Genomic DNA, 19,903 nt, shown 5'->3' with positions numbered 1-19,903 from the left:
TCTAGTCCAACCCGCTGCAAAGCAGGAATATGCACTCATACAGGGATCGAACCCATGACCTTGGCTTTATCAGCACCATCCTCTAACCAAGTGAACTAAGTGCTACATCTGTCATCAAGGTATCCAGGTGTTATAAGAGAATTCACAGGGGACTCTGGAGGACAGGTAGAAACTTTTAATTTAAGGGGGGGGCGGTTTCCAACCACCTCAGACTATAATGCCGGCAACGGTTTGTGAAGTGCTTTAAAAACAGATAAAGAATGCTCTGTGCATCATTTAAACAAAAACCCGTAGAATTTGAGTGCACCTCTGCCATTCCAGATGGAATGGGACAGATGGAGGCCGCATGCAGACCCCCCAAAATCAGGCCCAGCCCACCCAAACACACTTTTCCATAGGTGAACAGAACAGAACAAATGCAGAACAGATCTGCCTCTCTCCCCACCCCAACGGATGCACTTCTTTATAAGACAGTTAATCCCTCCCACAGTCAAGGGGGGACATATAGGGAGAGCCACCCTGGGGGGGGGTTGGGGGGCATCCATCTCCTCTCCAAAGGTGTTATATATATGTGTGTGTGAGTGCATGCTCCCAAGAGGCATGTATATGTAAATATGTGTGTGCATGTGTGCTTCGAAGGGGTTGCGTTTGTTTTCTCCTCCGCTCCCTTTTTAATTTTTTTTTTAAAGTATGGAGAGATGGAAAGAAAGAAAAGGCAAAGAGAGAAGGGAGTGGGGGGGGGAGAGTCTGTTTTGCCTGCAAGGCAATATTTCTGGAGCCAATCGGAATGCAGTATCCACCCTTCCCTACTCCCTAATTAAAGGGTTTAAGCAAGCTGGCTGGGTTGGATTTCTTACACATTTTCCCTGGAGGAGGGCTGGAACAGCAGCAGCTATTACTGCAGCAATGACTGAGTAAGCCTACTCAGGAGGAGGAGGAGGAAGAAGAGGAGGAGATCTGCCCCAAACCCTACAAGCAAGCCTTGCACACTTTTATTTTTAGGGGCGGGTGGGCTTGGTTTCCTTTTGCCCAACTTGGTGGACCTTTGCAACGGCGGCGTGGACCTTCTCACCATGAGTGGATCCTTTGATAAGAAGATCACCAGTATTTTGACGGACATCTCCAGCTCCCTGAGTTGCCATGTGGCCACCAAGGACTCCCCTACGCTCCCCGAGTCGTCCATCACGGATCTGGGTTACTACAGCACCCCACATAACCAGCACGATTATTATCCCAGCCAAACGTACACCCAGCCAATGAACCATTATGCGTACCACCCCCAATTTAACCTCAATGGGATTGGGGGTGCAGGGACGTACTCCCCAAAATCTGATTACCCCTACAGCACTTCCTACAGGCCGTATGGATCTTTCCGGGATCAGCCATTGCCCAGTCAAGAAACAGGTAAGGAGAATATTTATGTTCCCGGCGAGCGAAGTCAAGGGTATGAGAAGCTCTGTGTATGTGTGTATGTGTGTGTGTTAGTGACACTATTGAGAAAGGGGAGTTTTAGGGTTCAGAGAGGTTAAGACCTTCCTAGAAAGTGGAATCACTCCCCCCCCCATTCTCTTGGAAGATATTCTTACTTATGGAAGAGGAGGAGGATATACTTTGGTAATATCTTCTGAGACTGAACAGGAAAACTGGACACGGGGAACGTCTCCTTTGCTCTGTCACACTAGACAACAAGTACACTTTCTGGAGGGGTCCAGCAGCCCCACTGAATCAGAAACATGAACTTCTAGGATGAGGCTAAATCATTGCCCTCAATCCACAAACATTCACTTCAGGGCTTGCTGCTGTTAGGCGTTTCTGCATCTCTCAAACCAGATTGCTTGTCCCGTCCATAAAGTTATCCTGCAATATTAAAAGACTGAACGGGGGTTCCAGTTCTGTGATCCCATTCAGAAGCACAACCCTGGCCACTGGCAAGTTAGAGGCGACAACAGCGTAGCCAAGGGGGATCCTGCCCCATCCTGTCCCTCCTTATTCCCTTGCCATTTGCCACATTCAGACTCTGCCATAAAAGATGTAATATGAAGAATTCAGTGCAGGCTTTATTCTGGCATGAAATAGCAAAGCCACTAATGGAGGTCTTCGGGTTTTACAACTTTTTTCCCTGGTCAAAGGGGGATTGAGAGTGGTGGTGGACTATCTTCTCTCAGTTCGAGAGAGAGGGGAGAAAAATATCTGAAGGCGGCTTTTCCCTCCCAGATCAATAAAATCTCTTCAGTGTACTTAAGAGGTACAAGTTTAGGAATACCCAACAGTATAACTTCGTAACCCAGTCTACATAAAAAATTATTATGAACTGGTTCGTGACTTTTGATTGTTGTCTGTTCTTATGTAAACTACAAGTGACTTTTACAACAATATCACAATAGCGTCTTTTGTTCTAGTGAGGGTTTGATATTTTGTACATTTCCCCCCCCCCCACTGATTCTGTGACTTTTCGAAGGCAAAAAGAATATTCACCCCCCACAACATGCACACTTAAAAAATAAACACCACTATTTTGTCCTGTGACCGTCTCTCCCAAGTTTATACATATTTATTTTCTGTGAGTGTACGAACAGGTGTGCAGAATTTGCTGGCCTCTCTCCCCTCCGCTCCAAAACTTTTTATTTGAGATACTTTGCAACTTATGATTGGAAGAGGAGAGACGTTTGATTTGGTATCACCGACTAAAACGTAGGAAATAAAGTGGAAAGTTTAAAAAGCAAAAGATGCCAGCAAGAAGGCAATATGTTTCTTTTATTAAAAATAAAAATAAAAGCTCCATGGAAAATAGTAGTTCTTGCTTCCAAGTACATGGGTTTAGGATGGAAGTGTGTAAAGGTGAGAAAAGTCTTTCTCTGTCAACAAAACTGAGCATGCCGATTTTCTAAGTGAAGCAAGCTAGAGATGCTGGCCGGCCATTTGAGGCCTAATTGACGCCCTCACTCCCCACAAATATTTCAGGAAGGGAACATGGGGGCTGTGTGGTTCCGACTGTCCCCACGTAACCGGACAATGCTTCCTGCCAGGGAGAAAAAATATCCATGGATACACGAGTGAGACTGAGAAATGGAGACAGTTTTAGAAAGGCAAACTGGGAAGGACATGGAGGAGGAGGAGGCAGGTTTTGCGAGCCAGGAGGTTTGAAGCAGAGCAAAGCCGGCTAGGCCAAAGGCCAGCCATGTACAGCCCTGGAAATGCTAAAAACTTCAGGTGAAAAAGTGAAGAAACTGAGACTAGAGCAGAGGGAGAAAGGAAAATCTGAATACAGAAACCCAGGCAGCGATCAAATCACCAGAGTCGAGCCGAGCGAAGGAAAAATTGAAAACGAGAAAAATATCGGGCAAGGGAAGAGAAAGAAAAGTGCTAAAACCACAGGAAGTTCGATTATTTTCTGAAATCTTATCAGTGGAATCTCCACTGAATAGGATGGTACAGACTCCCAGAAGGCTGGGCAGGAGAAGGGTCTTTTCCAATATTTGTGGGTAAAGTTGATTCTGTCTCATGACAATAAAGCAACAGTTGGCTCGAAGCGACCTCTGCGGTACAGACTCCAGAGAGGTGAATTGACTGGTTCAACCCAAGTGTACAATATGCCGTGCCCAATGCCAGACCTGCTCAGAGTAAACCCATTGAAATGAATTGGCAGGGCGAAATTGGAATGCATGATTCCTATGGGTCGACTTTGAGTGAAACTCAGGTTGGATGCAACCCTTGTATCTTTGCTTCCCATAGCATGCTCCAGATACCCCATTTAAACCAGACATCGTTTCCCGGATCTAGACCTAAAATATGGAGTTCATGAAGCATTGTTGACTGAGAAATGGGTCGGGTTGGGGGGAATGGATGATGGAGGGACATCAGAGATTGGTTTTCTAATTTTCATGTTTTCTGCACCCCTGGGAACCAGTGGAGGGGAGTTAGATGTTTTCTTGGTGTGCAGAAGTCGGGCGGGTTTTGGGGGGGCAAATTAAGAGTTTTGGGGAGCAGCCCAGCAAAATAAAACAGTCGCCAGAGGAGATCACAGTTATCCTGCCCTTCTGTTGAGCCGCCATTCTCAAAGGGCTAATCTTTGCCGTCCTAGAGAAATGCACGTTGTTCTCTGCAGCCAGGCTTTCATTCATTCTCTTTTCCAGCAAAGACCGAGAACTTGGACCCTTCCGCGGAAAGGCAGCTGGCCGCTCCAAATGTATAAAAAGCAAACTCCTTTCCCGCAACTCCTTTCCCAGTTCCGATCCAGCAACTCGCTGTGGTTTTGTTTATTTTTGTGCTCTGATGTATTTCTTCCTCTGCCTTTCCTCCCTCTGCCCCTTTCCGCAGTCTCAGTGAAGGAAGAACCCGAGCCAGAAGTGCGGATGGTCAACGGGAAGCCCAAAAAGATCCGAAAGCCGCGCACGATCTACTCGAGTTACCAGCTGGCTGCTTTGCAGAGGAGATTCCAAAAGGCGCAGTACCTGGCGCTGCCAGAGAGGGCAGAGTTGGCCGCGCAGCTTGGACTGACCCAGACTCAGGTAGAAACAAGCACACATTGGAAATAAGAACATCCTGGTCTGTTTAGCTTCCCGATTCTGTTTAGGGAAACGTGAGCGTGAGAGGGACATGTGCGTGGAACTCCAGCAAAATCTCAGGAAGTTGCTGGATTTAAGTGGCCCTAGATGGTTGGGAGATCCCCAGCAGGAGTTTCACAGCTCTTGAATAAAATAGCTTAGGACAGTAAGAGAAAAATAGTTTCAGGTGGTTGGATGTTTGAGCTTTCTTCTCGATTTCCCAATTGCTTTGGGACTTCCAGCTGTTGCAATCCCAATCCATTACTACAAAAGTGGAGTCCTGCAGCTGAAAATCTGATGATACGTGTCAAATCTTTATGTGAAATTCAGCCCCCCGGCTGTATTTTCCTTCACCCCCTCCTCTAGGCACTGCATGCAGGTTCCCCCCCCCATCTGCCGCTTTGGCCTCATTTTCCTCAGCTCCTCCAGTTCCTACCCATTTGTGAGGGTGTTTTGTTTTGGTGTGTGTGTGTGTGTTTTAACCCACACAGCCAATATTTCACTTCTCTCTCTCGGCAAGCTGTGCGGAATGCCAGCATTCCACACGACCAGCCTTTTCAACCTCTGCAGTTAGAATGTTTTTGCGCATTCCGTGGCATCACAGCAAAAAGTTTTGGGATGGAGGGGATCACAGAGAAGAGGGGTCCGGGTTTTTATGCTGCTGCACAAGGCGACATGTGTTGGCGCCTCTTTGATGAGAGCAATAGCTCTGATAACATAGGAATCATGTGTTGGCATCGGCTCAGACGATATTGGCAGGTTTGGAGCAATGGGCCGCAGCACGGAAGGGAAAGAGTCAAGTCTCCATTGCTCCTCTGCTGTCTCAGGCCTACTCATTCGTCTCTGGCTGGGGCTCAGTGATCCAGAGCGGAATGCTGACTGCCCTGAGAGGCGGCGGCGGCAGGAAACACGTAGGTGTGGCGATGCAACTCCTGTGTTTTGGCAGAGTCCCTTTCTTCCTCCTGAGGCCAAGGGAGGCTCAGCTGAGAGGTGCTGATGGGTAACTGCGAGGAGGAAGTTGGCCAAGTTGGGAAAACAACTCCTTGGTAGCCTCTGGAGGAGGTGTGGGGAACTTGTGGCACTTTGGGTGTTGCTGGACTCGCAGTTCCCAGCAGCCCTAGCCAGCACAACCAATGGGCAGGGGTGATGGGGCTTGCAGTTCCGAAACATCCGGAAAGCCACAGATCCCCCACATCGGCTGAACACAAGCAGCTGGTAGACCAACTAGCGACTGCATATCGGGGTTGACAGTTCTTGGATGGCAGAAGGCGCCATGTCCCAAGTAGGATGGCTTGCATGTGTCCTTTGCGTACTGTTGTTTAAGACACAAAATATTTGCCTCTCATGCTCCTCCACACAAACAGCATATCCTCCAATATTTCTCTGATGGAAATAGGGACATCTTATTCCATACCCTCTGACATTTCTCTGATAAAAATAGGGACGTCTTATTCCATACCCTCCGACATGTCTCTGATGAAAATAGGGACGTCTTATTCCATACCCTCCGACATGTCTCTTATGAAAATAGGGACGTCTTATTCCATACCCTCCAACATTTCTCCAGTGAAAATAGGGACATCTTATTCCATACCCTCCGACATTTCTCCGATGGAAATAGAGACGTTCTAAGGGGAAAGCGGAACATTCTGGGATCAAATCAGAAACCGGGACGGCTTTTGAAAATCCGGGACTGTCCCTGGAAAACGGGGACATTTGGAGGGTCTGATCAGACTCGTAAGCTGCCTCGTTGTTATTCCCATTTTACAGGATTGAGGGAGGAGGGAGCTAAGAAGGAGCAACTCCCACAAGGCTGCTCCAAGTGCGACTGAGCTGAGGATGGATCTCCCAGAATCTCAGCCCACCAAACTATCTAGTAGTAGGCCACGGGAACAGCTGGGCAGATCTTATTCAAGGCAAACTCTCCTTGGGTAACAAAAAAACTGAAATAAAGGAAGGGAGAAATGGTGGCTACATTATATTGCAGCATCTAATTTCCTCCGTTTGAGCTATGTCCCCCCCTTTTTTTTACTGCCCCTCTGCATAATTACTTTGGCCCTAGCAAAACCTTTCGTTGTGGGTCAGGCTGCACGGCTGGAGCCTTGGGCAGCAATCCTGACCTCACTTACTCCTGAGTAGACATCCTTAGGATTGCACTCTTAACCTGGGAATCAGTCCCATCGAATCCTGCAGGACGTAACTTACATGTATAGGATCAGGCTGTGAATATTTCTCATTTTCTTGGATTTTTACCCATACGGTTTAAAGCACTGGGAAGGTGTGTGTACCTGTATCTCATTTTTTTTTAGACTGCCGATAACCACCTGTTTCCTTGGGCAAATGGTGGTTGCAGCTTTCAAGGGGGGAGGGAGGACAAAAGGGGGGGGAGACTTTTGAAACGTCTAAACCAGATGAAAAAAGCCCAACGCTAACTGGTTTCAATCCTACACATGCTTACCGGGGAGGAAAGGGCATTTGAAGTCGGCCCAGGCTTTTCTTAGAAGACCTGCTCCCACTGAACAGAGGGAGACTTCCTTCAAAAGGATTTGTACTGTCAGTTGAAATCTCAGCTAAGAGTCATCTGTGGAGGACCAAAGCAGAGATCACATTTCCTGCAGTGTTAATTGCAGCAGTGTGTGTGTGTCTCAAATCAAATACAGAAACTTCATGATACCTCTGTCTTTTGTTTTTGGCAGTGGAACGGGGATAGTATTTTGATCAGGAAAATAGTGCTCTCGAAAGGCTTAACCTCCCGCGCTGTGCCATAATTTCAGTTCTAATTGGCAAAAGGCTCATTGCTTGCTATAAAGATTTTCTTTTAAATGTAGACAATCCTATATCCGGTTCCCCAAGTGATATCTGAGTTGCCTGGGCAGGGCTATCCCCGTCCTCCGATGCTTCTGGATGAATTTGGCAAGTTTCCTGAGCAACGGAAGCTTCTCCGCCTGTCTTTGCTTTTTGGAGGCCAAAGAGTCTCTGGGTGCTTCCAGAAGCTTGTTATTTTTGGGTGGGATTCAATCACAAGCACCAGCCAGTTTAGGCTACACAATTATAATTGGCTGGGAAGTCTTGTGCAACAAGCCTGCCCCCCCTCCCTAAATTGGACTCTTTGCGATACGCGATGGGAAATTGTGCTGCGAAGTGTGGGGTAACATTTGCTTTGCTTTGATGCAGCAGCATCTCACCTCCCTACAAGCGAATCAGCATGAATCTGCAATAAAATAAATCTGTTTTTTAAGACAGCTATGGCAAGTAGTGGGGTTAGGCCATCTGTCTCTTAGGCATGACAGCAGGCCAGGTTGTACCGTCTAAAGGACTTTTGACTTCTTAGCCTTTAATGTGACTTTTAAGGAGCCTGGATGGGAACAGTAATGGAGAGTTGGTAAGGATACTATGGGGTTAGACTTAAATAGTGTTTGAGTTCCTTCTGATACCATGTTGCAGAATACTGAATAAAGCAAGATTGGCAAGTACTGCTTCACAACATTTGGGAGATGAAATCAGTGCAGGGACATGTTTCCCTAGATGTCAAGGTTTAACTGTACAATTCTGGCTTCTTGTTCGATTTTCCCAGTATAAAACTCAACAGAAAGGTTTTAAGTTGAGCCAAGGCTCACTGGAACCTGTTGTCATTAGGACCAGACTGCCTTTAAGCATGTGCAGAGTGCCTTCCTTTCACCACTCACTTTCTTACTAGCGTCTCTTCATATACCTGGCAGGGGTTTCGTGTCAGAGTTCTGGGTTCGAACTCTGCCCGTGAAATTAATTGCTGTCTGGAAATCAGAAACAGGCCCGGTGGCATTTGGCCGCATCGAAACCTAAGTTAAAACCCCAAAGCTGAAAGATTGCCTAAACTTAGCTCTCTGGCCTTATCTGGTAGACATTTTATTGCAAGTAAAACTCAGTCGGTTATTCCTGTGAAACTTAACCATGCAAATCTACATGAGAAGGATGTTTCGCTGTGTTCAGTGGGCCTCACTCCCAGCCAGTAAAGGCCCATCCATTCCTCAGCTTAGTGTGGATTGCAAAGCCTGCCTAAACCCATTGAGCTCAATGGGTCTTACTTCTGAGTAGGCAATATAGCTGGGTGCCCAGATGTAAAAAAGGGGGGGCAGGGCTCTTGCGCCTTTAATTGTTGTGCAGAAGAGGGAATTTCAGCAGGTGTAGCTTGGTATGCAATATCCAGCTGCTGAAATTCCTCCTTCAACGCCACTATTAAAAATGCAGGGGTTGCATCATGATGTACAGTGTGCAGATAACCACAGACCTGCTTTCAGGTAAACACTTAGGAGTGATCCTTTGTATTGTTTAGAAGATGGATGGATTGCCTGCCATTTAAAGCACATGGAGATAAAAGTTTTATGTATTGCAAAGTTGCAGAACTGCCCACAGAAGGCTCATATCATTGTTCAGCTTTCGCTCTCTCGCTCTCATATATATATATTCTATAGCAAACTGCCTGGAAACTTTGCTAGGCCCTCTCCAGTAGGACGTCCAATGCCAGAAGCAATTTGACCCAATTACTCCAGCTGCAATTTGGGGAGGCAGAGGCATGAGGACATAATAGCAGTCATGCAACTTCCGCTGTTTACACCAAGCTCTGGCTGGAAGGCGGTGGCTATCGAGGCAAGGAGGAGCAGGGTGACTTGAAGAGTCGCTGACCTCTTATCTGGTGCAACCACAGAGATGGGTTTGGAGCAGTCCTTCTCATCTCCCGCGCCAATCAAGGCTCAGAATCGGAATCTTTCCAAGCCCAGGGTTCCGTTTCAGAACTTGTACAGTAAAGATCAGGCATAGGCAAACTCCGCCCCTCCAGATGTTTCGGAACTACAATTCCCATCACCCTTAGCTAACAGGACCAGTGGTCAGGGATGATGGGAATTGTAGTCTCAAAACAACTGGAGGGCCAGAGTTTGCGTATGCCTGGTAAAAGATAAAGGCATGGCGTTACAGAATTGTGCAGAAGCCTCATGGCCTATCTCAGGGGTAGCCAACTCCCAAGAGACTACGATCTACATACAGAATTAAAATCTGGCAGTGATCTACCCCCTTTTTGGGGGGGTTCAGGTCAAAGTTGTTGAGCTTTTTTATGGAGGAGCCCTGTTTTTTTAAGGATTTTTGGGGTAAAAGAAGAACCAACAAATCGCTGGGGAAACAAATAGCCTCACTTAGTAAACTCCATCTTCCGTTCTGCAGATCGTGCAACAATGGAGGACAGGGCGAGGGGGTGGGGCAGGGTTTGGTTTTACCACCGCTAAGGAAAGGGACCCAGCGGTCAACCGTGATCTACCAAAACCTCCCAGGATCACGATCGACCTGTTGGACACCCCTGGTCTATCTGATCCAGCTCCCTGCTTGGATCGCCTGCTTGGATTGCCTGCTCAGATCCCCATTGATGGCTTTCTAAAAAGCCTCTGCGAAAAGATCTCCAGTGGAAGACCCACACCAAACATTTGAAGCTTCCCCCAAAGAATTGTAGCTCAGCAAGGGGTAAACTACAGTTCCCATGATTCTTTTTTTTGGGGGGGTGCTTTGTTGAAGACGTGTGGTTGCTCACAAATGCTCTCACATGCAATTGGAGATTGCGCTCAGCTCCTCTTCCCAGCATAACCTGCTTCTCAAAGGTTTTCCCTGGGTGGTGATGGAAAGGACACAATCCAGCTACCCTTGAAAAGCATCCGCAAGACCAGTTTACCCATGCTTACAATCAGCTGTGCTAAAATATCTCAGCAAAAAGCAAAGATTCAAAGGATTCTTCACCGCATAAAACCTTATGTGGGCAGGATCCCACCCCTCACCCCCCGTCACACATACAGATGGTTCCCTAGGATTGAAAGCAAGCATTTATTTTGTGGGAGAGACGAGTTTGGCTGAGCTGAAATTGAATTTCCTCGTGAATTTAAGCAGGTGAAGGTTTTGTTTTATTTTACTACGGGATCTAAAATCTCGAGACTGAAAAATGTTAGGGACATAGTGTTAATTCATCTTCTTCAACAGGATAAACTTCCTTGAGGAAGAAGAAGTGTAATTGGAACAACATGTATAATTAGAAATGTGGTATAAAAAAATAATTTAGAATTGTGAGAATAGTATAAACCAGAGGTGGTTCACCAGATGTTGTCGAGCTACAACTCACATCATGCGAAAGTCCTGGTCAGGCCAGCTGGGGCTGATGGGTACTGGAGTCCAACAACATCTTCAGGGTAATAATTTCCCCACCCTTGATTGATATACAATATATAAATCAGATTTGTGTTTGGCTTTATGATGATTTTAAAAATTCTCTGTATGGTTTAAGCAGAGATTGGATGGCTGTCTGTCATGGATGCTTTAGTGGAGATTCCTGCGTTGCAGGACATTGGACAAGATGCCTTGATTTATTTTAATCTACACTGCTTTACCTTTACCTAAGCGGTATATAAAGGCCTTAAATAAGTAAATAAAAATATTCTCCCAACTCCATCCCGTTCAAGTGCATTACCAGTTACAGCTGCTGTTCCACACCCTAGCCCTGACATTTCGACTCTTAAGATCTTAGTTCCTTCAAAATCTTTTTTTTAAAAAAAGAAAACTTTCGTCTTTAAATTCACGAGCATCAATGCCGAATTCCTGAAAGTCTCCTCCGGCCGGCCATCTTGGTTTCCTCTGCTTCATCCCTCCCACCTTCGGACACCAAGCCTTGAATGTTTATTTCCTCCTCGCTTAGACTATCCCTGTTAAGCAGGTCAGTCAGGGAGAAGAAGCGAAGATGGAACGCAAGGTTGGCCAAGCACTTTGATGACAGCAAAGCTTCTCCCTCTTCTCCCTCTCTTTTAAAAGGTCAGCCTTCTTAATTGGCGCAGTCTAAATAAGGCAGCAAGCTGGCGTGCTTCTGGGCTGCCTGATACCGCCAAGAAAGATGCGGCGATGGAGCACGCTCATGGCCACCTGAGAACGCTCAGCAAAATGTTCTCAGGGCACATGTTGTGGGTGGGGTGACCCTGACACAGCCTCATGGTGGTCAGGTGACTCCCCGGGGTCACACATTGATTAGTGACCCCCTCCCCCCCTAATTTGGTGCAACGTAGCACTTGGCTCACTCCCCTGAGTCGCCTGGAGCTTTTTGCCATGTGATCATCGAGACAGGAATTTCCCCCAAGGTCCTGTTGGCTAGGCTGGTGTTTATTTGTCTCCTGCAGGAGGGCGCTTGGCTTGGCTCGCTTGCCTGAGTCATTTGAAGCTCCTTGCTTAGAGTGTACCTGTTGTTTGCTCAAGAGACACACTGGGTGGCCGGGTTGGGATGAGCTTGGAGGCTTCTACAAGGTCCCTTGCCGTTCCATGATCGTAAAATATTCCACGTCATTACTAAGGCTGCATATGCACATTTAAATAACATCCCTCCCCCCAAGAATCCTTGGAACTGCAGTTAAGGGGGCTGATAAACTACAGTTCCCATTATTCTTTAGGGCAGGGGTGCCCAAACTTTTTAAAAGGAGGGCCAGATTTGATGAAGCGAACATGCGTAGGAGCCGACCGAAGGTTTTAGGATTGACTTTTTTGAGCTTTTTTAAGGATTTGACCCCAATAAATAAGGCCCACAAGGCGGACTTTGGACATGCCTGCTTTAGGGGGTTGGAAATGTGCTTTAAATATACGGTGTGTATAGGTCAGGGGGACCTGTGGCCCTCCAGTTGTTGTTGGACTAGCTCAGTTGGCTACAGCGTGGTGCTGATAACGCCAAGGTTGCAGGTTCGATCCCTGTATTCCTGCACCGCAAGGGGTTGGACCAGATCAATCATTCAGTTTTATTGTTTGTAGCCAATACAGCCAAACCTCGGTTTTCAATCGTCTCCGTTGCCAAACATTTCGGCTCCCAAACGTCAAAAACCCAGAAGTAAGTGTTATGTTTTTCGGAAGCCGAACGTCCGATGTGGCAGACAAGCAGCTTCCGATTGGCTCTTCCAATTTTAAGAGCCAATCAGAAGCTTTGCCTTAGAAATCAAACGTTTTTGATGTTGAATGTCCGGAACGGATTACGTTCGACTTCTGAGGTACCACTGTACAATAGGAGCACAAAGGGCACAGCTGCAAAACAGAAAAACCTTGGACCAGATGAGCCTCAGGGTCCCTCAAACTCTATGGTACTATAATCCTATAACTCCTATTGTTTATTTCATTTAATTTCATGAAATTTATACACTGCTTCCTGCTAAAAAGCATCAAAGTGGTTTATGAAAAGGTCAAACAATAAAATTGAGGGGGGGGACACAACCCTACTTTAAAGCATTCAAAAGTTAAAAATACAAAAACAGATTAAAATTACACCAACTTTCTAAGCATCTGGGTAGACACGTCTAAACAAAAATGTCTTTATGAATGACTTTATGAATGAAAAGATGATAGTGAAGGCACTTGCTTAATGTCAACAGGTATGGAGTTCCAAAGTTCACCTGGGATGGGAATTGGAGTCTATTGGCATCTGGAGGTTCACCCTGTAATAGATATCTCACCAAATGAGCTCTGTAGCTGAAAGCCCAGGATCCCTTCCCCAAAATGAATGCATCCATTCTTGTTTTGCTCGAGATGTCACTAGGATTTATAGGTTGGGTGTTTCTGACCTCCTTACGAGGCTGAACAGTGTTTGTTGTCCAAAAGTGTGCAGAGGTTGGGAGAGGACTTGATCGTTTTAGGCAGCTTTTCAGAGCTAAGATGCTCTGAAATGAAGAAGGTGCCATCATCGATAGATTCACAGTGCTTCCAGACAGGAGGCTTAATTTGCAAATGGGACACTGAGATAACAGGTTTTTGGCAACAATCTTCTTCTTCTTCTTCTTCTTCTTCTTCTTCTTCTTCTTCTTCTTCTTCTTCTTCTTCTTCTTTTAAAAACTTGAATGGATTTTCCCCCAAAAAGCAAATACAGGCTGGCATTTTGATGCTAATGATGTTGACTGGACCCTGCAAAAAAAAAAACCACACACACACACACGAGGAGCACCCGTCCTAAACACAACTGTTCTGAACTGTTTTTAGTGGGACCTCTTCAAAGGCTTGATTTTCACACACACACACCAGCCACAATTGATTTTTCTTCAGACATGAGGGGGAGCTGTTTCTTTAATCTTGGTGGATTTTGGAAATGCCTCTTTGGATTGGGAAATCGAGCTGATCTGTCAGGCAGCCACGCCATAAAGGATACGGCTCCCCCCGCAAGAATTCTGGGGACTGTAGTTTACTTCGCACAGAGCTGTAGCACCCTTGTCAAACTACAGTTCCCAGGATTCCCTTAGGGGAGACGGTGTATGCTGTAGACATGACCCTGGCACTTTTCTTTCCACATCTCCTTTTCTCCGAAAAGAGCGTAGCGATTTCTTTCTCACTTTGCTCCTTCCTTGTTGGTCCTGGACCACTAACAGTTCAGTCCTAGACATCTGCAGTCAGATGGAAGTCCCAAAATTACTTCCCACTGTATATAGGACTGCAGCCTACTTTGGAATACTGTTAAGGGGTCACGATCTGCAGTAGTGCCCAAGCTTCTCATTCATTTCAGCGGAGCTCGCAGGGAGAATGTGCTGGTGGATGGGGCCCTTTGGCCTTTGGAAAGGGCCTTTCCCATTGTGTGTGTGTTCCTTAATTACAGCCGGCTTGCACAGACTCTAATACGTAATTTCCCCTTGCCCTCTAATGCAAGCATACGCTGTGAGAACTTTGGCTGACTTCAGGTAACGTGTTCAGTCCTTCGTGACCTTGCAATCTATCCGTTCACGAATTAATTAATTGACAGGCAACAAATACCAAAGGCTGCAATTTGGAAGACTGGAAGATGACTTTGCTCATAGGAACCCGTTGCCAGGTTTGCAGCATCAGTCACCACCTTGGGGGAGAAATCTCCCTCCCTCCTCCCGCCCACAAATATGGCTATTTCCCAACCAGGCACAAAGGAGTCCTAATCTTTCCTCCTTCCTTGTTTTGACTCCCGGGAGTTTCTCTCCCTCTCTAGTCTTTCCTCCCTTGCCTCTTCCTTCCCCACCTACCACCCACTTTCTTTCGCTGCTCCTCGGCTCCTTCTCCAAAGTGGGGCGCGTGTGAAGTCATCACCGCAGCCCTCAGAGCACTATCGGAAAGGCTCCAAGCCAGCTAGGCTGCCCTCCCAGCCCTGCCCTAAGTTTCGTCACCTCAGTCCTCCCAGCCCAAGAGGACTTGTAAAAAAAAGTTCCGAAAGAGCTTGTCATCAAGACTTCTCGAAAGATCAGTTTTGTGGGGAAAGGGCGATTGTTTTGGAAAAACGGGTAGATGTGGCACCTCTTCTAGGGAGTGTGACATGGGGGGGGGGAGTTTTGGGAAAATATATTTATTATTTCATTTTACCTTGAGTCCAAGGAGTCTAGACTACAGTTAAAGCAGGAATGGGGAGCCTGTGGCCCTGCAAAATGTTTTTAGAGGCCAACTCCCATCATCCTTGAACATTGACCATTCTGGCTGGGACCGAGTAGAGAACCCAACAACAATTGGATGGCCACAGATTCCCCCACTCCTACTTGAAAGAGGGGCATTTCCCCCTTGCTTCGTCTGAACTCTTTGACCATGTGTGGAATTTATGCATTCTGCCTTCGTCTCAACCAGGCACTTCTGCCTGAGGACGGCTTCCTCTTGGAAACAATTTATTTCTCTGGAAACAGAAGGAGAGGTTTACATTCTCAGTTCTGGAAGTCCCATCATGATTCCAGAGATGTCTTTTGCTGTGGTAACTCAAAGCATGAACTGTACACAAGTTTCAAGGTGCAAATGTTGTTTCTCCACGTCTTCCCAGGCTGAGATTAGGCTGGAAAAGAAATGCGATGACTGAAAGCTGACAAGCTTTGGCTCAGGTTAAATCCTGGCTCATTGTGATGGAGCAACTCTGTAGAACGCCGAAGTCCCAGTTCTTCTGAGTTCTAGGCAACAGTGGTCTCTGGGTGTGGGGGTCTCTGCCTGGTACAGCGTGGAGCTCTTAGAAGCGCTAGCAGTTTGTAGAGCTACAACCCAACTCCAAAATTCTATATTAAGTACACCAAGTGGGTCTTTCCAGTCCTTCTTTTCCCTCTGACATCTATTCTACACACCACTCAAAAAGAACTTCCCCTTGATTGATGGGAGCTTCCATGATCATCTCTAGAAATGCAGTTGGGAAAATAAGAGGCATAGGCCACCTCTTGCCTCCTGTGCATGAAATTGGGGCCATGGATTGGGGCCATGCCACTGAATGTGTATTTTAGATGTTGGTACATTGTCTTGGTTGAGATCCACCTCCTCTTTGGCATTCTAAGGTTGACATGATCTGGGATAAGTGAGCACTCAACATAGGAAGATGCATTATAACAAAAGCAGACCACTGATCCATCTACCGCAGTATTGCCCACACTGATTGGCAGCGTCTCTCCAGGGTTTCAGGAAAAGGTATTTCCCAACCGAAACTTGAGAAACCAGGGGTTGAACCTGGAACATGCAAAGCATGTGCTCCACCACATGGACCAAGAAGGAGTGGTGACAACTCTCTCCATTCAGGAGTCCATGGTAGGGATGTCTTCTACCTGGACACTGAGGTCCAGCTCCGAGGGCCTTCTGGCGGTTCCCTCAATATGAGAAGCCAAGTTACAGGGAACCAGGCAGAGGGCCTTCTCGGTAGTGGCACCCGCCCTGTGGAACGCCCTCCCATCAGATGTCAAAGAGAACAACAACTACCAGACTTTTAGAAGACATCTGAAGGCAGCCCTGTTTAGGGAAGCTTTTAATGTTTGATGCATTACTGTATTTTAATATTTTGTTGGAAGCCGCCCAGAGTGGCTGGGGAAGCCCAGCCAGATGGGTGGGGTATAAATACTATATTATTATTATTATTATTATTTCCACCCCATACCCTGATTTCAGAACACAGAGTGCTACACATGAAGCTCTCAGTTCTACCACACAGCTGTGAAACCTTTTCTCTGTTTTTTCATTTTTCATTCTCTCTTTATTCTCAGGTGAAAATCTGGTTCCAGAACCGAAGGTCCAAGTTCAAGAAACTGTACAAGAACGGAGAGGTCCCCTTGGAACACAGTCCCAATAACAGTGACTCCATGGCTTGCAATTCTCCGCCATCTCCCACCCTCTGGGACAGTAACACCCACAACAACAACAACAACACCACCACCAACAACAACCCAGCCGGCCGGAGCCAGCTCCCGCAGCCACTCTCCTACAACTCCCCACCAAGCTACCTGGAGGAGCACAGCCCCTGGTACCATCATCAGAACCTGAGCGGGCCTCACTTACAGCAAGGACCTCCTCCCACTCCTGGCTCTATGCATCACCCATCTCCAGGGCCTCCTCCCAATCCTGGAGCGGTATATTAACCTCCTTTGCCTCCTTGATGAAACCAGTGGAGCAGGAAAAAAGGAATGAAGGAGAGAGAGGAGGGAGACAGGGAGAAACAGACAGACAGCGACAAGTCAAAACTCTTTGATGTGTTTTGCAGGACATGTACACATTCCATCCCATCTCAGGAACAACTGAGCTGCAGTAAAGGCTAAGACTTTTGAGAGACCATCTAAAAACAAGGGAAAGGGAAAGGTGGGCGGGAGGGAGGGAGAAAAGCTCATAGTCCATGTTGTATCTCAGCCAAATTGGTTTCACCCGCCCTACGTGACCAACCTCCTCAACTTCCTGCGTGGTTTATCTGTAGGCAGTTCTCCATCATCATCACCACCACCATCACCGCCAGCTTCAGTCAGAAGGCTCTCTGCTTGGTTGGAGAGAAGCCCAGCGTCACACACAGCACCACCCCAGGTTCCCGAGAAGAAAGTATACAACTGGTTTTCTTTACCTTCCTCTTGTTTTGTTGATTCTGTGTTGTTTGCTCACTTTCCCAAGCAAAGTGATTCAGAGAGGGATCTCCTTGGAGAGCTCTGAAAGATCTGGCAAGGTTTCAAAGTCCAATCGGTGTCATTAATGACAGGAGCAGGATTTCTGTTGTTACTCGTCCATTCATTTGGGGAATGGGGGCAGTCTAACAAACCCCCCTCCTCTATTCCTACATGACCTCCCAGAAATAATATCCAGCTAGATTATTTTTTATTTATTTAAGGAACATTTAGAAGATGGTGGGGGCAAGTAAACATTGTCACAGCTATAAACACACACACACACACACACACACACACACACACAATAAATTTAGGATGAAAGCCAATTCCTTAAAAATACGCATGACTGTTTTACAAAACTGGGCAGGCATATAGCAGGTGTGGGGAACCTCTGGCCCTCCAGGTGTTGCTGAACTACAACTCCCATCATCCCTGGGCACTGATCATGCTTGCTGGGACTGATGGGAACTGTAGTTCAGCAACATCCGAAAGGTCAAAGGTTCCCCCTCCTGGTGAGCAGTGTTAACATAGTGCTGGAGAGCTTGTGGTCAAAGAGAACAGGGGGAAAGTTCAGAGAGCTGTGATGGAAAGGACCAATTCTGATCTCACTAGTGGCTATTTCAGGCTTACTCCAGGAGCCCTCTGGATTAGGAAAGCCAAACAGGTGGGCTTAGACCTAGTTCTTCAACTGGGAATAAACTGAGGATAAAAACCCCTATGCAGGAAGAAAAGTTCTGATCCCAGGAACATTAGTCCAGGTTTAATATGGACCAATATGGAGCTGGAAGGGACCTCAAGAGTCATCTATCTAGTCCACAATGCAGGAATCTTTCCCCCGTTGTAGGGCTCAAACTCATGACCCTGAGATTAAGAGTCTCATGCTCTAACCAACTGAGCTATCCCCTGACAGAACTATTCGCCATGGGGTGTGTGTGAAAGATTCTGATCTCCTTTATGACACTGCCCATCTGCGCTACCTCTTTTTTGAACTAAAGTTACTCAAGAGGGTGTTCAGCTTACACAGGACTGGAAGGACAAATGTTTGGGTCCTTGTTTTACACCAGTCGGTGTTGTGGAGTGGCATGGTGGCTGGGAGGAAGGCATGGGGAGAGGGAACCTGGCCCAAATTATCGTGGGTTATTCCATGTTTACATCAGGTTAGGAGATCGGCTGTTTTGACAGAGCAATATGTCTTGTATTGGGAAAGTCCCATGGTTGAATCCTGGCACCTCCAGCTAGTATTGGGAATCTCCCCAGTCTGAAACTCTGTTTCATGGATATGGGGAACTAGTGGTCCTCTCGATGTTGGTTGTGGTAACTGGGGTTGATGGGAGTCAAAGACAACAGCATCTTGGTGGACCATAAGTTCCACATCTCTGTTAAGGAGCAAACTGAGTCAGACAGATCAATGGTATAAAACTCAGTACAAAACAGCTTCTGAGTTCCTTTCAGGCTATCATAAAAATGTCCGGGTTTTTTGAAACTTTCCCCAAAAAAAGTTTGATAACTTTCTTTGGGCAATATCCCCCCAAATCTCAACTTTCCCAAAACTTTTTGTTTCTTGAAATATGGCAACTCGTATAGTTCTGTACCCACTTTCATAGGAGTCGATTTCTACTGAACTCATGTCTTTTGTTTTATTTTGGTAGACCTGTTTATTATTGTGTTCCAAGGGACCAGATTCTTGTTTCCCCTTCAGCCAAATAAAACAAACCAAAATCCCAGAAAAGAAAGAGAAATCTTAACCCTTTTAGAGATGATTCAGAATTACCCCAAGAATTAAAATATTTGGCTTGGGAATTTATATCCCTTGACCTTCACATTAGGGTTTGTAAGGGGTTGGATGGCAGATAAATGTTTATTTTAAAAAATTGAGGGAGATATTTAAAATACTTTGGGAATAATTTAAGTTATTGTTATTTTTGAAAAAGAAAGTGAAAATTTGTCTTAAGTGTTGCTCTTCTTGCATCATGTTAAGCTATTGTCAGAGAGGAAAGCTTATTTTTTAAAGAAGAAGAAAAAACAAATCCACCTTGGATTTAAAAAAACAAAACAATAAAGCTGGGGGGAGTTGTTATTTTTTAAACAAAGAGCTGCAATTTTAATAAGCATTCTCTAATGTTGTACAGTGTCAAGGTTGCTATTTATGTCGCCTTGTATAATAGATAAGGAGAGAAAGGTGGGGGAATGTATATAGGGCTGATTTGTATAAAGCTTATTTTAAATTTTAAAAGAAGTTTCTTTTTTATCTTGGCTTGGGGGGGAAAGAGCAAGGTGAGAACTTTGCTCGAGCTTCTTTGTGCTTCGGTAGTGAACGGAAACTTTCTCGTAGAATGTTAATAAAACATTTTGAACTTCACAGAGTGGCCCTTTTGTTGTCTTTCAGCTTGCAGTGTGTGTTTTGTCAATCTGGGGCTGCAAATGCCCTTGTTAGTGTTTGGCAATGCCAACAGTTTCCCCAGAATCACCCATTTCTTTTTTATTTTATTTTTTAAAAAT

The 19,903-nt window shown here is 46.1% G+C and overlaps 2 protein-coding genes across 3 annotated transcripts in view; one reads left to right on the top strand and one right to left on the bottom strand.

Annotated features, from left to right (window-relative positions):
- The window catches only part of PDK2 (pyruvate dehydrogenase kinase 2), a 266,084-nt gene that overhangs the window by 175,942 nt on the left and 70,239 nt on the right, over positions 1-19,903 (bottom strand). The window lies entirely within an intron of this gene.
- On the top strand, positions 843-19,763 carry DLX3 (distal-less homeobox 3). The gene is made up of 3 exons (XM_082194497.1): positions 843-1,404; positions 4,318-4,508; positions 16,523-19,763. Exons 1-3 carry the CDS (start codon positions 1,074-1,076, stop codon positions 16,892-16,894), a joined length of 894 nt encoding a protein of 297 aa, XP_082050623.1. The 5' UTR covers positions 843-1,073; the 3' UTR covers positions 16,895-19,763.

This window comes from Podarcis vaucheri (assembly GCF_965113315.1).
Source record: "Podarcis vaucheri genome assembly, chromosome: 13".
NCBI lineage: Eukaryota > Metazoa > Chordata > Lepidosauria > Squamata > Lacertidae > Podarcis > Podarcis vaucheri.
This window is presented reverse-complemented; position numbering and strand designations above follow the sequence as displayed.